The sequence below is a fragment of the Chrysemys picta genome, chromosome 5, assembly GCF_011386835.1.
Source record: "Chrysemys picta bellii isolate R12L10 chromosome 5, ASM1138683v2, whole genome shotgun sequence".
Lineage (NCBI taxonomy): Eukaryota > Metazoa > Chordata > Testudines > Emydidae > Chrysemys > Chrysemys picta.
The window spans coordinates 28,278,353-28,300,300 of NC_088795.1; the positions used below are offsets into that span (position 1 = coordinate 28,278,353).

At 41.8% G+C, this 21,948-nt stretch overlaps 2 protein-coding genes across 23 annotated transcripts in view; one reads left to right on the top strand and one right to left on the bottom strand.

Moving 5' to 3' along the window:
• Nucleotides 1–3,874, top strand: part of RAP1GDS1 (Rap1 GTPase-GDP dissociation stimulator 1) — a 157,266-nt gene extending 153,392 nt beyond the window's left edge. For all 12 annotated transcript variants that reach the window (XM_042859989.2, XM_042859990.2, XM_065596165.1 and 9 more), the window contains one exon: nucleotides 3,198–3,874. In XM_042859989.2, coding sequence (XP_042715923.1) covers nucleotides 3,198–3,325 — 128 coding nt within the window. In that variant the 3' untranslated portion in view covers nucleotides 3,326–3,874. The remainder of the gene's footprint in view (nucleotides 1–3,197) is intronic.
• Nucleotides 3,875–10,505: 6,631 nt separating this feature from the next.
• The window catches only part of TSPAN5 (tetraspanin 5), a 116,538-nt gene continuing 105,095 nt past the window's right edge, over nucleotides 10,506–21,948 (bottom strand). For 6 of the 11 annotated variants that reach the window (XM_042859988.2, XM_005278486.4, XM_005278485.5 and 3 more), the window contains 4 exons: nucleotides 21,080–21,205; nucleotides 17,098–17,145; nucleotides 16,849–16,965; nucleotides 10,506–16,084 (listed from right to left, as the gene is read on the bottom strand). In XM_042859988.2, coding sequence (XP_042715922.1) covers nucleotides 16,019–16,084; nucleotides 16,849–16,965; nucleotides 17,098–17,145; nucleotides 21,080–21,205 — 357 coding nt within the window. In that variant the 3' untranslated portion in view covers nucleotides 10,506–16,018. Of the gene's footprint in view, nucleotides 16,085–16,712; nucleotides 16,966–17,097; nucleotides 17,146–21,079; nucleotides 21,206–21,948 lie in introns of all 11 variants that reach the window. The other 5 variants (XR_010601254.1, XR_010601256.1, XR_010601255.1 and 2 more) reach the window with 1 other exon arrangement.

A 21,948-nucleotide genomic window follows, 5' to 3' on the forward strand; every position in this document is an offset into this window, starting at 1 on the left:
TGGGGAAAGCGCTGTGCTCTATAGGCCTTAAATGCTCATGCCAACTTTCTGAGCCACTTTACTCTATGGCACTGTGTAAAGATGAACAAAACCTGTTCTAACATCCCTTGTAAACATGACACCTTTAAACATTCAGAACTTCAAAATTATTGAGCCAGTTTCCTTCAAACTTTGGATTGTTTTGAGGACTGTGCAATGAGCCAAAGTTTGGCATTTTAACCATCAGCCTTTTGAGGAAGGGATACACAAAATTTAAGTAGGAATATCTGGGGAGAGCATTTCATTCCCACGCTATTAAAAAATGATTAAATTGATTTTACTCAGGTTTCCCAAAACTAATGCATTTTAGGGTGGGATCAAATTTCAACCCAAACAGAATTTGAGAAATTTACAAGCAGCTAAAAAGATAAAGAAGAATGGGGTTAAAATTAAAACTGGAACTCAGGTCTTCTCTACACACAAAATTGCACACTGAATTAAACTATATTGGTATGGGCCAGGTGCAAAATGATTTAAAAGTGTCCACACAGGGGTTTGCATCAGTTTAACTAAATTGATTTAAATGGCTGCAACTTATGTGTGTAAACAAGGCTTCAGTTTTTACTGCAGTGTTTGCTAATGATGCCTGCTGTATTACTGCAAGGTTCCAGGGGTGGTGAGCGATCTTTAGAGCAATATGCACAAGGCAGGATATAAAGTGCAGAATTTAGAGACAGTGAAGCGATAATAGACCCACTTATCATCAGCTTTAGTGATGAAATTCACACTATTGTGTTGAACTCCAACATTTTTAATTCATTTGGTGTTGGTGGTTCTCCGAGTCCCTCTCAATATGAATGTCTTGGGAGCAATTCTCAGTAGCTTCTTTTACCTGTTTGTTGATCTTTGACTTGCCCCTTTAGCTTCTGTGCATTCCTTGAGCTACCTGTTTCATGCAGCATGCCCCAGAGTTTTTGCCATATGTTTGCATTTTTCATTCCCATGATTCTTAACACCAGGAAGAGGTGACTATGTATCTGCTCTAAAATAAGACTAAAACATCACGTTTCCTTAACTATACTTAAAGGGGTGCCCCACTTTGGGACTTCAAGCCTGCTATTAACTGCAAATGTATCTTCTTCCCCACCCGACCAAGTCCTTCCCTTTTATGTCACCAATCTCTATATAGTGAGTGAAGAGGTTGCTGAAGTTATTTTAAAATAATATCCACGTAGAAAATATCTGCAGCTAAGAACTCTGTAGCTTCTAAGCCCTGTGGTTTTATAGGGTATGTCTACACTGCACCTGCAAGAGTGCCCTCCAGCGCAGGTAGACAGATGTGCTAGCTCTGCTCAAGCTAGCGTGCTAAAAATAGCAGCATGGATTTTATGGCATAGGTAGCACTCAGGCTAGCCACACAAATACAGACCGAGGGGGATGGACAGGCTTATATTAGGGTGGCTACCCATGCCTCAACATCCACACTGCTATTCTTAGTGTGCTTTAGCTTGAGCAGAGCTAGCACATCTGTCGCCCCAGGCTGGGAAGTACACTCTTAGCTGCAGTGGCCATAGAGGCTAAGTATCTCTCACTGAAGTAGTGAATTGATATTATAATTGGTTTCTACGATGGAAGCTGTTGTCACTATACTTTGTTACAGTGAAGTGATATTACATTTCACGTCTTTGTGCTGGCAGTTGCATATTACCAGTTAAATAAATATTTCTTGCCAGCTGGGAACTGGTGTTGCAATGGAGTCAGGGTGTTAAAAGAGGGGAGAATGATGACAATGGGAAATGTAAACAGTGTAACTTAAAAGATAAGAAAAAAAATCAGGGCATTCAAACCTAACACAGTCACTATGTATGAAGGCCCTGAGGCTCCTAAGAGTCTGGCTAAACAGAGCTTTTCTGCCATTGTAACTCAGTAAGTTGCTGAAAGTTGATTTGGTAACACCTGCTTAAACATGGCGATATCCTGGAAGTAGGAGGATAGAAAGTGCTTACACCGTAAAATAACCCCAGAAGTGAAAACAGCTTAATTGAAATTGTTCACAGTGTACTAAAGTTCTCAGATGCACAGCACTAGCTCTGCTGTCACACAGTAGGGGGGTAAAACATGCAAGATAATTGAAAGCAGGTGAACAGGAAACTAATGTCACAGAAAATTTGCTACAAGGAAAAGGAGCACATATCCTTTGTGTGAAATGTAGCTAATTTGAAACAGAGGTTCATATTTCTCATGAGCAGCCCAGGGCTCAGTTTAATTGGCAGCACCTGGGGAAGCAGAAATATATTTGGATTTTGTTGCTGATTTGGAGTCTACTAGAATTTCCTACCCTGCATATAAATAAAGTCCGAAGCACATTTTTTCAAAAATGCAGTGCCTACAATATATAGCCTCCAGCTGTTTCAACAGAACTCATGATGTACTTGAAAAACAATTCAAGTCAGTGCTATGGGCTTGCATCACTTTTTTCCCACCCTAAGTTATGTACCCAATAATGTACAAAGCAATCCATGCTAATTTCTTAAAGCAAAAGAAAACAAATGCTCACCATTTTAGAGGGACCAGGCCATGCATCGTATACTTGTTTTGTAAATGCATCAGTGAAAATGAACACACTTATAATACGCCGATTAAAAATAACCAAGTGATGCAGTGTCAGGTAAAGAACCATCACACACACACACCACCCGCTGTTTTTCAATAGATGAGCTTTATGGTGAGCCCTGAAGATGAGGTCACTGGCTTTGTAAGACCAGTATAGGGAACAAGGTGGTTCTGGCTATACATTCGTCTACCAGTAACCATATTGAAAGGCATCTGGGCGTGGAATTTCATAAAGGCTGAGCCCCCACCGCTCCAGCTGAATTCAGTGGGAATTGTGGATCCTCAACACATTACAAAATTAGGCCGTAGAGTTATTTCTGTAGATATCACTGCACTCAAAAGTGGTGCTGCCTTTCTGGGTTATTGCTAAAATAGGCACTGTTACCTCTCTGACCACCACCCAGGCTTTTCTGTGCTCTGTAACATGAGAGTACCTCCTCTTTATGTGTGGGCTCCATTAGCTCCATCACCTCAATTAGTTTTGAGTACAAGAGTAGAGCATAAGGAAAGAGTGTCTCATTAGCAGCCCAAGAAAATTTAGGTATGTGCATAGAGACATGGTCTGAGACTGCAGAGTGTGAAACCTTCTTGCTTCTGTTTTCCAGAACCCCTTCACAAGGAAGTGCAGAACCTGGCATTTCTAGAAGTTGTATCAAAACTCCGCAGCCATGAGAACAAAACTGTTGCCCAGCAGGCCTCACTAACAGAGCAGAGACTCGCAGTAGAAAGCTGAGGAAGGTCTCCAGTTTCCATACAGCATCCCATCATGGATTTCACCTTTGTCCTCTGTCCTGCTGCCGCTCCTGCTATGTTTTCCACTGTATCACTTGTGCATGCATGTAATGTTCCCACACAAATTGATGAACTGCTGTAGGTACCTGTCCAATAAGGTTTCTAAAATCCATAGGTGGTGTTAACAGAAATCTGTCAGAAACAAGTCTGCACCCATAAATGTTCTACTTGTATTCTTGTTGCTTGGGCCACACAGTAGAATGTGCATGTTGTAGTCCTATGATGATGTAAAAGTGGTACTACATGATGACTCTTTCCTCACACCCCTAACTGCATAATAACGTACTGCTAAATTAGGGACAATACAGGAGGCAGCACGTCCAAGCTAGAGTATTGATTATAGGATTAAATAGTAAATCTAGCTCCATTTTTGGTGCTTTGGAAACACAGGTATGAATGGAATGTATTGCTGCTCATTCACTGGTCTTGCCTAGTAATGTCAAACTCACGGTACCTAGAGGTAACAAATAAAAATTCCAGTGCTCTCACACTTAATTCTCTGGCTTGTTCTTTTTGTATTTAAATACAGAATTAATGACCATACCGTGCATGATGAGAAGCCCGTTTTAGTGATGGGCCTGACTCTCAGGTAATCGAGGTCTTCAGTTTAAAGAAGAAATACAAAGGATACCATTTTAAACCATTGAAATCCATTTTTCTCACCTCCTCATTAGTGTGTACTCTGCAGGGGATGTCGTGTGGCCTAGTAAAGTGATTTTGGGCATTGGCCCTAGCATTTATGCCAATGTAAAATCCTTTTCTGCAGCCCAGCATCTCCCACAATTCTGCTACACATGCGCCCTTCACCTCCTGTGTGCACTTCCAGAGGCAATTCAAGGCTGCAGCACAGCCCATGCTGGCCCTGCCCATTTTCTCTAGCTTGCCGCCAGATCTTCCACCTCTGCAGCAGCTCTCAGTCACCATTCTCTGCTCCCAACCTTTCCATTGCCCTTTTTAATTTTCAGGTAGAAGCAAGTAGCTTCGTTTTCTCCTCCTCCTGGACTGGGTATTCAGCAGCGCTGTGGCACCTCCCTGATGAGCTCCTCAGCCCTCTTTTAGGGATGGCAGAGCAGGGCTAAGCCCCAATAGTATTCCCTCTGCAAGAAATTTTTAACAGGATCCACAGAAGGCAAATTATGCCCTGTCTGTTCTCAACCAGCTGACCCTCGTGCTGCCAGGGCATGGAGATTTTAGTCAAAACAGGCACATTTTGACCTCTAGCCCCCCAACAAGCTGTGACGCCACCATGGGAAAGCCTGACCAGGAAACAGAGCCAAACTGGGTGAAGCTCTAAGGATGAGGAGGATCTCAGTCAGCCGGCCTATGGTGTTAGTCCTGGGGCAATTCAGGACCATAAGGATAAGTCCCTAGCAGGGCACCTGGTCCTGGCCCAAAGTCCCTCCCACTCCTCCTTCCAGCTTGATCAGGAAACTCTGGCAGTAGTCCCCATCCTCCATCCTGGGAGGCGTGGGAGCAATTTCCAAAAGGCTCCAGGCCTTGCACAAGACTAGCCACAAAAGGCCCATCTCATGGCATAGCCAGGCTTGCAAAACATGCAAAAAAATCCAAACAAAAAAGGCAAAAAAAAAGCCCCAAAGGTATTCGTCCTCTGACTCAAGACACTTCCTCCTCCTGCTGCGGAAGGAGAGCTATCAGACTCTGGTTCTGAGAAGGACATGGACAAAACATAACAATGGTTTGATCACGCTGAGGTCCAAGAGATGGATGCTGTGGTTCCTTTCTCCAGGGCTCCAGATACCCTGTGCCATTCTGGGTTGCAGATGTGTACACCATCCCATCAAGATGGTGGTGATGGCGGTGAGAACCTGTCTGGCAAACATATGGAAAGACCCCTACAAACATCTTCCTGGGCTGTTCACCATCTCAGGGAGTCAAGGACCTGTTTCGGGACATACCTTGTTTGAAGTATCTACTTCCCGGGGATAATGCCATATGTGTCCCCGGGCCACTGAGCTGGATGCTATGGCCCTGCTCCGGTAGGAACTTTTAAAGGCACTCAGATAGAAAAGCTTTTCAGGAGACAGATTTATAAAGAGCATCTTCCAGCAGCTGTTCAGAGAGAAGTGGATAAAGCGCAGAAATGCTGCAGAAGAGAATTTTAGCTAGTCTCCTGTAAGGTTGCCAGTTGACACAGGCTTGAGCACTAGAAGCTTCTGAGCCTCACAGCTGTTCTTGGAACATTTGTAACATGCCAGCAACTTAACCAAATACCAGTTCTCTGGCTCAATAATGCCTCGAAGAGCAGGGGGTGTCATCCTTGCAGCTTCAGTCTGCTTCTATTTGCCAGGAACTAGATGGCCTCCTTTCACGTAGGCCAGCAAACAGCCAGCAAATGGTAATGACTTTTCGCTACAGCTGAGTCAAACTGATGACGTAAGAACATATGAATTCTCATACAAGATCAAGTCAGTGATCCAGGTAGTCCAACGTCCTGTCTCAGACACTAGCAGCCAATCCTAGATGCTTCAGTGGAAGATGCAAAAAACCCCATTATGGGCAACTGTACAATAACATGCCTATAAAAAATAAGTTTCATCCTAATCCCAGTCAGTCACTGATTTTTTTATACTTCTGTAGAGCCCGGGAGCCACAATCAACAACCGGGACCCCATTGTGCTAGGTTCTGAACACAGACAGTCCCTGCCCCAAAGAGCTTGTAATCTAAGTACTGGTGTGCTCTACGTAAGCAGTTAGTGATTCACTTATGCCCCTGAGTATTTATATTCCTTAGGCCCTCATGTAACCGTATATATTGTCATCCATTCAGATTACTAGATGGTCTATAGCACTGCTAATAACGATGTTAAAAAGGGAGAGCTCCCTGCATACAGAAATGGATCTGTCAGAGTGAACCCTCTGCTGTTTTGACTGGATCAAAGTTTATCACATTTCTACATACCCAAGTACTTATTGTTGCTATCGAATCATTTAGTCTAAGAGCCTCCGCTAATGAGGAAAACTATATTTCTTGCACAGATCTATGTATTGTCTGGAATGCATTTGACTATCCTTTTACATTTCATTCTATCCATTTTGCTGAAGTCAAGTGAGTTCAAACTGCTGGAGTGAAGTTTGATTTATGAATAGATGTACAGTAGATAGATAACATCCAAATATAGCTTGTAACCTGTACTGCTCGAGTTATTTTTATGCCTGTAGTGTCAAACATCTCATTGCTTGCCGCCTACCGCAAACTAAGCTGAAAGGCGCTGTGGCTGCCATACTCAAAGGGCTTGGAGGAGCAGACAGTATCAAGCTACTGCATTTGACTTGTAATGGTCATACAGATGTAGACCAGATTTACTGTCTGAAAATCATCAGCCTCAGCAAAAACACATCCGCTAATGTTTGAACAAAGTGTTTCACGTATCTTATGAGCCTGGCCTTGTACAAGACATTTCACTGGGAAAAACTCAGCCCCCTAAGTTTTTCCTGGTGGCAGATATTTAAGATTAAAAAAACGGGAGCACTAGATTTTTTTGCTAATTAAATTTGTGTATAAAGCATTGCATTAAACCACAGACTTTGCTGGATATAATTTGTTTAAATAAAAATATAACCTCCTGGGGAGTTTCATTCAGACCACAAAGCCTGCACCATCCAGTAATATGGACATAGAAACTTCAAAATACCATCCCAAAGACAATAATGATGCAGAAAATGGATAATTATTAGCCACAGCCATCTGCCAGAAACAACATGCAAGCTTTTTAAATGTATACTTTAACAGTTATCAAAGGAGCTTAATCATGAAACAGTAAAGAATACACATAATACCGATAGCTCCATTAGTAAGTAATAAAGCAAGTTGTGCTACAACCACGCATGTCCATCACATGTTAAAGACCACTAGGCAATATGTTTTTCTAAAAAGATACACTTCAATTGAACTACAAGTTGATGCAGGAATTGTTGGGTGAAGTTCTATGGCCTCTGTTATGCAGGTCAGACTAGATGATTGTAATTGTCCCTTCTAGCCTTAAAAAGAAATCTATAAATCTGTGTTTGAATAGGTACCATGATTAACAGAAAGGGTAGAATAAAACAGGTAAATCCTTCATGCAGCAACAGTGCTCTGAAATCAGTAATTTATCTTCATGTCCATGTGCCTCGTCACCTACCTGACACTATAAAGGCACCTTCCTGGTCCATAACTGCTGCAAGTCCCTGGTCCATAATGAAAAGCTGGTCCCTGACTAATGGGGAAATGTTATCACACAAGAGCAAATGGCAGCAACCAATTGCGCCTCCACTATCAGTGACATTCTGCTCTGAAAACAAAGAAATTTTAAATGTTTGTTTTTAAAAAACTGCAATTTTTTAACCTACATTTTGACAAAGTCAGGATGTCAAATGCACTTTCTTCCATCTCGATGTGTCCTGCAGCAGAGGCCTCATCAGTAATACGCATTGGTATTAAGTTAGAAACAACGGCACCCATCAGAACTTAATTAGCCAAGTCTTGTCCTAGGTCTATGGCTTTAACTTACATGGTTTTATTATAATATATCTATAGTACTATAGATGCATAATGATGTTTTACAGAGAACAAACACACAGAGGAACTTGCGGTCTCCTAGAAAAGAGTCTAATTTAGATGAAAGTTGTTGTAAACACATCCCTCACTGCATCATGGGATGAAACCATCATGTTTTTTCTATTGACTAAAACTTAAAAGGGGCAAAGCACCTTCACCCAAAGCTCTCACCAAAATCTTAGCACCATATATATTTAAATGGCCTCAACATTTGAATTTACCATTATGCAAGCACAACTATTTGCATGTGTGAAGACAACTGTATACACAAATGGCATTTGACAGAAAATTACTGAACAAATGGTGGACTACAGATGTAGAGGCTGGGTTAAAATATGGCCCTTGGGGTCTCAGCTTAGCAGTGAAATGGGCTGTAAACAACAATGCTCTGGCCTGTGTTTCAAAAATAAGCATTGTCATCTCTGAACTGGAAGAATGAAATACAAAGGCAAGTCAAAAGGAAGCAATGGGGTTTACTGGGTCTCCAAAGATTTTTAAGACTCAAAGGAAAAAGAATACATTCTAGAAACTAATGTACAGGTCTGTCGCATCTTACGCGCATTTAACATGCGCAATTTCAACTTTATGCGGTTGGCAAAAACAAAACAAAAAACAAAACAAAAACACAGTTTTAATACTATACCTGTACTGCGGGCGATTTCGCCCGCCATTGAACTCAATGGGGTTTTGGCTATACGCGGTTTTCGCTTTACGCGCTAACCGCGGAACAGAACCCCCGTAAGATGAGACAGACCTGTATATCCTTCATACATCCCCAAGAGACTGGGCTGGGGGAACAATCTAAAGTAAGCTCAGTATAAACACAGATTTTTACAACCTGAAGTGTCAGTAGCAGATATTCAAGGCGGAATAAACTTTCCTTCTATGCTCGTAATACAATCAGAAAAGGCCATTAATACCTGCATTGTAACTTGTCACCTGTACAAGCCAAAGGTTGCTGCAACATTCCGGTCACTGTAACTTGGCATAACTCACCTTGATCCTCTGTTCAGGCAGAATTCGCCCTCTTCAGGGAGTTTCAGAAATTGGATTTCTTGGTTTTGCCATTTCTTGATGAACCTGGGAATAAACCTTTCCCCCCTCCCTCTCCCCCCGCCCTCACTGGCTACAGCTAAACTTCATACTTAACGAGAACTGTGTATGCCAGTGGTTCCCAAACTTTTTGCCAGCACAACCACATTTTACTTAATTATTTCCTCCTGGGACCCCAGATGGCATGGAGTATGCCATTTTGAAGAACAAAATGGCATTCTCCACATGGTGTGACCTTAAATGCACCATATCTGCGAGGTCACACTGCATGGAGGACACCATTTTGTATAGTAAAATGGCATCCTCTGCACAGCATGACCTCGCACGAACCGTACATGTGAGGTCACACTGTATGGAGGACACCCACTGGTCTACAAAATGGCGTTCTTTGCACAGTGTGACCTCATACCCATGGTTCGTGTGAGGTCAGGCTGTGCAGAGCAAAATGGAATTCGCCATAAACTAGGGATTACCGTGATCCCGTCTGCTGATGGCATGACCCCATTTGGAATCGCGACCCACAGTTTGGGAATCGCTGGTGTACGCACTACTGACAAAGCCAGACACAATGCTGCCAAGATAGACATAAGCATTTTTTCCACTCTAGTGGAAGACAGTTCAATTTATCTGCAAGTGATAACGACCAAGGCTAAAATGGAAGAAGAACACCTAACCACTGCAGACGCTTTTGAAATTCCCCTCTTTCCTCCCCCGCCATGTTTTAAGCAATTATACTCTTCAAAATTACTGGGATTACTTATATTTGAGTTCAGTTGCGAAATTAATGCAGAGTTTGATTAGATCATAGATTTTAGGGATTTTGCACTGGACAGTATTTCACAAATCTGCACGTACATTTTTTTTTTAATCTGAAATTTATTTGTAAAAATATTCATAAGAACAATGAAAACAATCAAGAATATAGCACAGTTCTAACCTTAACTCATTTACATTTTAGCACTAAAACTAGCCGTTCTGTATGGTTGTCTGTGAAGCATTTAAAGACTTAATTGCTACCCTCAGAAAGGCCAGGGTATCCACCTGCTCTCTACCAAAATTGTCATGGTGAATCATTAGGTTTCCTCCGTGCTCTCCCCTCTCTGAACTACCAGATAAGTGACTTTTGAACACTAAAAAGTCACTAAAATAATTAGGCTGAAGTTCCAACAGCTGTGCTAAATTGTATCCTCTGGGATTTGAAAAGTAACAGATTATAGTTGGAAATAGATAAAACAAGCAGTCTCATATCCTCAACACAGCTAAGTTATTTAGTTACCAGTTTCTACCACATTCACATCAGAGTAGATGTGGGGGTTCCTGGTGTTTGAATGATCTTTTGCTTACACCAGCTATTATTTCATTTAATAGCATCTCCCGGCAGAATGAAAACATGATCTTCTATATACATTTTAGGATGAAATGTCCAAGTGATAACAGATAGGTTTGGGAGCTAAACGTGTATTTGTACCTTTAGAGTGAAGCACTGAAAGAAAAGTAAACATTCACCAAGTAATACTTCACACAATTTTATTTATAAAATTGTAATTATCTAACAAATTGCATATAAAATGATTTACTTCAAGTAAATACAGAATACTGCACAACTATTAAAACTATTGTCCATCATAAATGTATTAAAACATTCCTAAAAATGCACCTATTAAAAAACACAAATAGCATGATCAAGACCACTTTCAATAGCTTAAAATGAGTTACCAAGAAGTTGTGTTAAACTTCCAAAGTATAGTCCAGTTACATCCTTTGAAATCACCACAGTCTAATGCTAAAGATGACAAATATAAGCAATACATATGCACCTGAACTATGCATTTCTTCCAGACTGAAGATGACCAGTTGGAAAACAGACAACTAAAGCTCAAGTCAAACTCTACCAGCATGCAGTTCTGTTAAAGCAATACTTTCAGTCAGTAAGTGTAATTGGCTTTTACAATCAATTTTGCAACTCACAAATTTAAAAAACAAAAAAGAAGTAGTAACACAAGAGTATACATTCAGATAAAAAGAAATGTTACACAAAGGTAAATACAACGAATAACCTTCATTGTACCCTACAATGATTTGAGGAGAGAGATTCTCCTTGAACTGGACTGGTGTTACATACCAGAGACAGGACTGAGTCCCAAAGTTCGGGTCCAGATCCCAATCTCCCCAAAGTTTGGGATGATCAGATCATGGTTTTGGTTCAGGCCCATCTCTGCTATGCACACAGAATGCATATGGAGACACATGGATGGAGCTTGTTGCTGACATTCATACTGCAAAACAAAAAAGACTAATGATGTTACACTATTGATCACCAGGTTGGTGTATATTACAAGTCACAATGACTATTTTTATACTGCATATTATTAGAGATGTGAACTATTTTCTTTCTAAGCATTAAAGGTTGGCAGCTAAATGGCTCTTACTGAGGAAACAAAACTTACCAGCAGTGGCCTGGTTTAGACAACTTCAGCCTACTGGGTTAATGAGACTCAGATTAACATATGCAATAATTTTGGCAGACAAAAAGGAGGGCATGAGGGTTGGGAACCTGCACTGTGCTTTAAACACATTAGGATCAATTCTCCTTTCAATACAATATGGATTGGATGTGTCATTAGCATTAATCCAAAAAAGTATACGCATTGCAAGGAGGGAGAATGGACCCCAAGGTTTGCATTCAGAGGTTCTCTTATTTGTCTTTGGTAACTGGAACCAATTCTATCCAGGACATTTCTGAAGAAGTGAAGATGAAGGTTCATTTTCAGGACCACACCAAGTCAAGACCTAGCACCAAATTTAGTCCTGGCATAAGAGGTGTCAGCTCCCCGTGAGTTCAGCCAGGGTTGAATTTCACCCCTAGATTTTACAGTCAATACCTTTTCAGATCCTAAGCAGGCAGCACAGGAAGAAGGTTCCTCAACTAACCAAAGCAAAAATGGGAAGCTGCTCCACCTTCATAAAACATAGGCCAGCTGTAGTTTTACATGGCAGACACTAGATGGCAGGCAATTAAAGCATTCCTGGCTCAAACCAATGGATATGTAAAGCTTCTTAAGTGACCATTCTGCTTAATTTTGATCAGCAAACTCTCACATTGTATATCTGTCATGAGTATAAATACATATTTATGATGAATAGCAGTCAGGTGCAAGAACCATTTCATTTGCATGCCACTATTTACATTTCAAATAGTATTTACACACCAGAACCTACCAAACCAGGTTCTGTCTCCTGATTCACTACAATTACCATCTCTCTGAAAGGAAAGGCGGAGAAGAAGGCTTAGAGGACAGAGAACACGTAAGCAACAGTCTCCACCACTTCAAACTCCAAGAGCCACAGTCGATATTATGGGTCTCAAACCAACAAGAGAAAAGAGCAGGCTAAAACACAGAAATTTGGTCATGTAAGACATCGCAAATAATTATTATTCAAAAGAGGGCATTCTAACAACAAAAGGGTCTAAGAATCTGGGCAGAGTGATTAGAGGTTAGATCAACCAGAGTGAGAGTGTGTATCTGAACTCTGAAATGGCTTTAGAACTCTGGACACAGCTGAAGCTTTCAGATCAGCTGTCAGCTAATGCCATAGCCACGCATATAACGCCTAGCACATGCAAACATTTCACTCCATAAGAGGCTGCCAGAACGCTGGCTGGCAACATATTCTGGAGCAGCTACTGCACTTTGTGGCTGGTTAAAATGGCCTTCAGACTGGCACCTAATACTACCACCTGAGGCATGCTAGAAATTGCCCAGAAATACAATACCTACTGTATCTTATTGCTTTAACAAGACCCTGCTGGAAGTTAAGCCTGTTTTGCCAGAATTCATGGTCTATTTGTGACCCACCTGAAGTTTTAATGGAACTTTCCAGCAGAAATATTGTTTGCATTTGGTCGGTTCTGTGTAAAATAGATCAGGTGCCAAGGCCTCGCATGACTTTCCAAACTGCCCTCCTAAATTCCAAGTGGAAGTGGGCACTCTTAGGCTACGTCTCCACTGAAAGCAGTTGGGGGAAGGGGGGGGGGGGGGGCGGCGTGGAGGAATTCCCCTGATCATGTAGACATGCTTGCACTAGCTATCATCCAGCTAGAAGGAGTATAAATACCAGTGTAGTTGCAGTAGCTGTTACCTACGCTGCTGTTTATAGTCGTGCTAACTAGACGATAGCACAAGTACATGTACACAAGCAGGGATATCCTATTCACACCCCGATCTCGCAGTGTAGTTGTAGCCACTATTACACATTCCCTGCATACACGTGTGGGGTTTGAACATGCAACATAGGCAGCTGGTTCTGCACATTCAATGTGGCTTGACCACAAATGACTGAAAAAATGGGGAGGGAAAACACAACAACAAAATCATCTTAAACAACAGGATTAGTATTCGCAGCAACAAAGGGTTGTAGAAAAATAAAGATTGTTCTTTAGTGGTTCTTAAAACAGCAGCCACTCAGGGACCTAGAGGAAACTTTGTACATTTTCTGCATATGCACCTGAAAGTCATGAGAACAAAACCTCCCCATTTTTAAGAGCAATTCCCTTCCTTTCAGCACAATACTCCGCTGCTGGCATTTCCCAGAATTGTGACTTTGCAATAGGAGAAAAACTACAAGAACCGTCAGGAGAAGACAAAAGTCAATTACAGTACTACTGTGGAAATTCAAGTAGAGGAATGGAAGTTGTCTTCAGAAGCCTATAGCAGCAGAAACAGCAGCAGCATTAAAGATCAATGGCAACCAGGATTCTGTAACGTGGACTTTATAAATCAAAGCGCTGGTTCGCAATCAATGCTCTCAGTAGGGGGGAAGGGGTGCATTTCCTGAATGCTGCTTCCCTGATCTCTACAAAACAGAGCAGTAGCATCTTTAGCTCCAATGAACTTTCCATTATGTTGCCATCAGGCAAAATATCATGCTCCCTTGAGGGGAAATGAACAATAGCTCCCCAAGATAAGAGGAGTGGCTAAGAAAAACATAACACTCTGATGAGATTGAACCAACTTTATTAAGGATAATGTATTATAAACACTTTCAAAGTTTTAAAAAGTCCTTTGAAGTTGCCGTTGGTCTTTAACCGCACACGCCAAAGGGTGTGGATGCTGCCAGCTACAGGCGAGGTGGAGCCCACTGGAGATTGAGGTAACACCAAATAAAAAACAAGAGTGCAATTGCACTGCTCAGCTCTTCCAAGCCATTGCCAGCTTTTGAGGGTAGAAATGCAAGTTGTCTCCACACAACCAGAACGCAGAAAGAAAGCATGTGTAAGTGTATATGCACTCATACATTGCATCTCTCACAAGGGAGGTTAGTGTACTGATTTGAAAGAAAATGGCATCCAAGTGTGTTCACTTTTTCTGCTCTTATCTTATTCATCTTAGGGGACACTTTGGGCCAGTCCTGAATGGTGCTAACACACCTCTTGATAGATGCCCAGCACCCGCAACTACTTCTTGAGGGAAGCAAGAGATGAGGGCAATCAGCCCCAGCAGGATTGGGCTCATAGACACTATGCAGGGCCATAAGACAAGCTAAATGTATACGAAGTGCCTTGCCTACCCAAGTTAGTGTCAGGTGCATGATCACACTATTATTGAAATAAAAGCTGATCACAGACACCTAGCTGGAGTTTGATCTACCTTGCCTCCCAATACTTGTGCTGTAGTCCAAATTCTACCGCTTATTCCATTTCTAAAGGACCAAAAGTCTCTTGGTTGGTCCCAATACACTCTTCTTGCTTAAAAATATCCTTTTATTCTATTGGTTCAAGAAAGCATTTTGTTGTATTCAGAGAGAGAGAGGCAGGATGGGAAATACACACAGAGTTAAGCAAATGAAAAACTGCTGACTCTGAGAAAGCATTTACTATAGCAAAGCTGTCCTCCTTTCCCCCTTCCAAGACAAGGAGATAGGAACTTTCCATAATCAAGTGCATCTACCAATAAATAAGTAAATTTGGATTAGAAGCCTACTGAAACATATGCAGGGATTTAAAAACAAAGTTTCTCAGATTCTAATTCCATAGCTCATGCAGGTAAGAAGAAGAATTTAAAAAAAAAGAAAAGAAAGAAAACCAAAGCTTCAGCTAGGAAAGGATCAAGGAAACATTTTAAAAGAAATTTTGTACAATTATAACAAAGCACTAATATTAGTGACAGCCCCAAATACATCAGGTTATGCCAAATTCCAAAGAATCAATGGATATAGCCAGGGTATTTGGGTACGTACTTCATAACTCTCTCTCTTTTTTTTTTTTAAGTTAACATATATTTCATTCTCTTTTTAACATTATACACCTGAGCCCCCCAAACCTCATGCTCCCATATATGTCCCATTCTTGCTTGGAGAAAGATGCTGGCAAATTTAGATAGTTATCCCTTCAATCTTGCTGATTCCAACCACATATTATTACAGACAGAAAGTCTGGAAGCGCTTGTATAAAAGTTTTTCCTTGTTTTTAAAACAATTTCTTGAAATGTACAATTGATGAGTGGAAAGTTGTTTCCTGTTTGATGGGTTTAGTTTCAGAAAGACCTGCAGCTATGTTTAGCTGTGGAAAACAAGAAGATGGTTCCTTCAGCGTGTACTGAAGAAAGAAACCTTTTCAGGAACGTTTGGCAGCTATCGAAGAGCTTGTGACACGGAGAATAAACAGCATATCCACACACCACAATGCAACTCCGTCCCATTGACACACACCAATTAAAAAAGAGAGAGTGTCCACCTGTTATTCAGAAGCAAGGATACAGTAGAGATTCATGGCTCAACAGCTTGTTGGTGATTTAAAAAAAAAAAAAACACTGTCAGTGAGCAGCAGATTTTAAACAGCCCACCCATTAGCCAACCCCAAAGAAACAAGGGTTCACTGCAATACCAGCAGCGTAGACTTGAGACCGCTTTGGAAAGAAGGCTTCCCCGTCACCCATGTCCATACAGCTTGGTGTCGGAGTGACACACTGGAGGTTTTGGAGGTTTTCAGTTGTCCAGTGTCTTGTGGCGGTTATTTCAGCAGTTTTACCAGCTGGCTCTGACAGCTTCAATGTCACTAACCAAGTTCTGGGCTAAGCATATCCCGAATATCTGGAAAAAGATGACAGTTCGTTTACTGGGTGCACTTGACAGTCCTTTGTGTACAGTCTGTTTCCCCCGGTGTGGGACTTTGACACAGCAACAGGAGAAAGAAATTTGAGAAATGCCATTGTAAAAACATTATAGAAGTTGGCAGAGGGGGCGTAGGAGCAAATGTAAAAACTGAAACTCCTTTAAGTTCATTTTTTGTCTGAAACGGACTGAATTCTAAATCAACAGCGTGCCTTTAATCTGAAGTCAGAGACTGTACTAGAATTTCTTCCCACTAGCAATTTAAAAAGTGATTCTTTTGGCAACCTGTCTAGATAAGATCAAAAATAAGGCCTCCCTACAATCTTTGAAATCCCCTTCTCCTCCCTCCCCCCAAGGTTGCCAATTTTGCCTGGACATGCTCCTGGAAGTTTCATCACATGACGTAAACTTTAATTAAAGATTAATCTTTAATTTGTGGAGACTCCAGGATAATCCTGGAGGGTTGGCAACCTTATGCCCACCCCCAATCTGACAAAGTGCAGAGTTGAGTTGAGGGCAGTCGGACAAACACCCAAATAAACATGTTTATTCTACAGATAAACATAAAATATCCTTTAACACAAATGAAGTCTCAGCCATTACTCACCAGTTAGCCCTTACTGAAAACCACTAATTCAAGGTTATTAAACAATGAAACAGCCTCATTTCCAGCTCTCTTGTTGAGCGTTTCCCTGTTCTGCTTTTTTCCTCTGTAACTTCTTTATGAGGAATGTGTGCTTTACCTGCAACAACGCAATCCCAATGAAGATGCCAGCAACGATAGTAAGATTGTCCTGCAGCCATTTCTCAAACTGGGGGACGCAACCTTTAGTGTAGATAACAATCTGCTGATCAACCTCCTGCAAAGGAGAAGAGGGATGAAAACACAGATAATTAGCTCAACCTTTACCTCCAATTCTATAACCTGCTTGCCCAAAGTTACTCAGATCCTTACGAAATCAGGTATGATTTAAAAAAACAAAAACACTTACCGGTTTTTGCCTGGCATCGTAGCCACACTGAGTGTTAATGACATCTTCCTAAGGGAGAAAAAAGAAAGGCAGTAAGGAGAAGTGCTTCCAATAACAAGGGACTCCCACAACATTTTCTCTCCTCAGCCTGTGATAAACCCCACGTCCCAGAGACGGACGTTCTGTGGAGATGAAAGCACGAACTGGGGAATTATCCTTCTATTTAAATAAAATAACTTTCTGCAGAAAATGTTCATACTTTGTCCCTGAAAAATACATCAAGGATAGGGCAAGTTTAGTTCAGAGTTCATCGTGGGCCATGTGAAGAGGGGATGGAGTGGAGTGGTCACTTGGTACAATCTGGTCCATTCCAAAGGAAACAAGTTTGCTCTACAAAACTATTTTATAAGCCCAAGAGACAGGTTGTGCTTCTCCCTCAAAGGCTAGGGGAAGAGAAGAGAGAGATAAGCTGTGTTTTTCTGTCACCTACTCCTTTCACAGGAGGTTATGATACCCATGAGAAGGAGTCACTTGCTATTCTCCTACTGTACTGTCCCTCACTTGAGAGCTCTGGAGTGCACAGAAGGAAGTACACACTATTCTAAAGGGCATTTCTCAGTGAGTAGTACCCCACGGCAGCACTTCTAACCTATTTTTTTGAGGCTGTCATTCCTCCACACACACAGACCTTCTGGTGCAATGAGGAGAAGCAGACCCACGGAGCAAAGCCTGCCCCATCCCACGCAACCCAATCTCTGCACACGCTCTAGCCCCTTAGTAAGTTAATCTGAAGAAAAACATCACCCTAATAAGAAAGATTACAATGCAGCAGCCATTCTGGGGCTCTCTACTGCCAGTGTCACCTCTGGAATGCAGCCACAGGTTTCTCAATACCAAAACCCAATCATGACTGCCACTACTTCATTCTTCACGGCTGAGGATGTTAGGGAGATTCCCAAACCTGAGCCGTCCTTTGTAGGTGACAAATCTGAGGAATTGTCACAGATTGAAGTGTCATTAGAGGAGATTTTGGAAATAATTGATAAACTAGCTTGCCGTAGGTGTAACCCACTCAGCACGTATTACATTTCCCACTCTGTGCCCAATCCACAAAGGATATGGGTCTGTTATAGGTCCAGGTGGGGGAGGCATCCAGCACATTAAAAAAAAAAAAAAAATCTCACCCTGGCCCCCAACCAGTAAATTATGCCTCTTGGTATTTTCTAGTTTGTTAAAGGTATTCCAGGATGCACCATTCGATAAAGTCACCAGTTTCCTCAGATGCAGTGAGATCCCTGGGGCTGAGCTTTCCCCACGCAAGATGCAAGTGATTCACATCCTGCAGGGGGTGGGGAATTGCACTCCCTACCCCGGTATATGCATCCCAGTATATTTCCAACACAGGAGAAAGCATCAAGAGAATTTGACACAGGTGGATTGTAAGCTTCTTCCAGATATGAACGCCCTCCACCCTGCTTAAATGTACCTTCTCCACCTAAACTTGGGCTTCATTCAGTTTTGCAGATTACTTGTAACTCCACCAGTCTAAACAGCCCCAGTGCTTCCCTTGACCTCCATGAAGTTCCTTAAAGAGACTGGAGGCACAAGGCAATTGTCAAGCAAAACAAGGGAAGGTAAAACTTGGGGAACTGACAGTCCTCAAGAGATGACACTTCACTCCTATTTGCAAGCAGAGAGAACCCTTGCCCTAGTCTTTTAAGTATATGTTGATTACACCATTTTACTAGGGCTTCTTGAATGACCGATGCAGGAATTAAGCATTAGAGTTTATAAGAATTAAGTACAATATGGAAATAAGTTCACCTCCTATTACTTTCTAGAGTTGTTCAGTGGACCTATCCAACACTATGGCATAGGATGGTAATCCCTGATATGTGGGAGCTCCAGTTTCACATCCAGAGGTGGGGATGGGGGGGAAACCCCATCAGACAGACTTTATTTGTAGACCTTTCATTCTAAAATTACAAGATTTCTTTGACTGTGCATTCCCCTTAGGATCTGGTCATATTTTGAGACACTGGATATACAGATTTGCTTCATGAAGTTATAGGCAGCTGGCAAGACATCCAAAAAAACAGAGCACACTACATAGTGGCTTGTGTCTGGAAAGCTTTCCCACAGGAGGGATATCGGAGTTAATAAATCTGGGCATCCTACTACAACTACAGGACTTCTAGCTTTGTTACAAGAGGACTTTGAACACTTAGGGACACAATCTATGGCATGGAGAGATCAGTTATTTCACCGATCAATCGTGCTGCTTCTTTACAGTGAACAGAGTTGATATTTATTTTTTTAATTCTATGCTTATTGTACACCTTCCCCAGATGACAGGTATACCCCCACCCCCACCACCATACCACACACACACACACACACACACACACACACACACACACACACAGTTGTTGGGACAATTTTCGCATGGATTGGTATTTAGGTATTTATAGGGATATTGTTGGCTTTGTTTTCTAACAAGTACATTTTAAAAACTAGGTTATGACAACCAGTTTGTGTTTATGTAGGGGGTGGTATCCAAGTGGTACAGAAATGTAATGCATTAGCATAATCTATTTTCCAGTTTGCTTTAATATGCGTAAAAAATAAGGTGACTAGTTGGATGGTGGCTTCAGATTATTGTGAATGCTTATTCACATCAGAGAGCAACCAGGACAGTGTTGTGCAAAAGGCAGTCACCTCTCAGGAGAGGAGGAGGAGGACAATAGCAAATGATGTTGCAAAGTGAAGTCTGAGATGCATTAGCAGGAGAGGGAAGCTTCTGTGGGACCTATGGGCCCCTGCCTAGCTTCAGTCAATGCTACAGTACTCATAAAAGTGAGGACGTAAAATTCACTCAACATGGAAAGAAAGCCATTTATGACAAACTAGATGATACTAGGACTGGTAGGTTGGTTTTTAATCAACAGAAAGACTACATAATGTGTAACATTAGCCACAAAATAGTCTACAGGTGCACTAATGTATCCCTATACCAAATCCTGCACAATCAGTAACCTGTCCCCCATATTATCGATCATATCTCACAGGTAAAAATGCACCCTTAACTTGGTTTGCACATTATAAGTAAAGAGACAACATGGAATTGTATCCATCATAAAATGCTACGAAACTTCATTAAACGAGTGTCTCCCTCAAACGGATCATCTTCACTTCTGCACAATCTCAGTTAACTGCATGATAAAGGTGCCCACCACCCAGCACGTGAACTTAGTTGTTATAATTAAAGCAAAGTCAGTCACCGGGAAGGAACAACAAGTCTATGAGGGGAGAGAGAGAAGAAAGACTTCCAATCCTGTCTCAAATTCAAAAGTAAAACACATGTAAGTTCTTTGAGGCATTGACAGTAATGTATTCTAGATTTGCCTAGCACACTGGGACCCAACCTGGTTGTGGCCTGTAGGTGCTACCACAATATAAAAGGTAAGTAAAGCAAATAATAAGCAATATACATGTCTGTTAAAAATATTTTTTCCTCTTCTAAGTGTTCAGCCTTAGAGACTCTGGGAATGGGGGTAAGGGGAGTGGGGGTGAAACAGCCTGGTACCAAACTGAAAGCAACCATCATCTAACCAAGGCCAGGCTATGGCTCTTAGCAGTGCTAAAAACAACACATGCACCCAGCCAAGATAGTGATTTCCTCATTCAAATGAAAAGCAGCAAGTACAAAGCCTAAGGTGGAGACTTAAAGAAGTCATCTCTCAGGATTGGAGATCAAACTGATGTTGACTGTGCAAAGTTGAGCTGCTAGTTAAACCTTGAAGTGGATAGGAAAAGCAAGGGCTAAAATAAACAGACATCTCTCTCTCTCTCTCTCTCTCTCTCTCTCTGTCTCACACACACACACACACACACACACACACACACACACACACACACAGCCTAACCGAAGACACCATTTCGTGTAGCAGTGATTTAAGAGAGGAGCAGCAGAACCGCACCACCCTGTTGGTAACGCACTCACGGCAGGATCTTTAGTACAGCATGAAAACGGCACGCCACAGCGCTCTCGACTCGCATTGGAATCGGTGCAATTGAAGTAAATATTGAGGTTCCAGTCATCAGCGCCGAAGGCTCCACAGCACTGCCACTAGAGCAAACACACGAGAACGAGAACATTCTGACTCTGCACGTGAATGAATATCAGCACCAACACCACACACTGGGAGATTAGAGGGAATCTGGCAACACAGACAAATCAAAATTCACTCCCAGTCCCATCCTGGAAAGTGGTTCTTAAATTACTGTACAAATAACTCCCTGTTAAGGATGTATTGTATGTGGGCAGAACCCACCCACTAAGTGCCAAAATAAAAATGTCTCCAGTATAGGGTGACCAGACAGCAAGTGTGAAAAATCAGGACAGGGGTGGGGAGTAATAGGAGCCTATATAAGAAAAAGATCCAAAAATCAGGACTGTCCCTATAAAATCGGGACATCTGGTCACCCTGCTCAAGTAACTGAATCTTCAGTACAATACACCAATGAGCCAGACAATCAGCTGCTGTATGTGGACTTGTCTCCACTGGAAGCCAACAGAGAGGCTTTGATTTAGACCGGTTGAGGATCTGGCCCAGTGTTAATCTATATTAATTTTAAATTGAACTGAGCGTGTATAAAAGGTGTTTGATTGACAGTGCCAGTCAACATCCTTTTTTCACATATGTGGCACAGCACGTACAGCAGCAGTGCAAACTTCCTCCACGCTGCCTTCAGCTGGTACCTACTCTAGGGCTGAGAAAGCAGTTTGGTTTCCATGCTCAGTCCACCTGCGGTGTCTCTGCTGAGATTGCTTGCTAACAAGGAATCCAGTTATGATGGCAGTTTTTATTA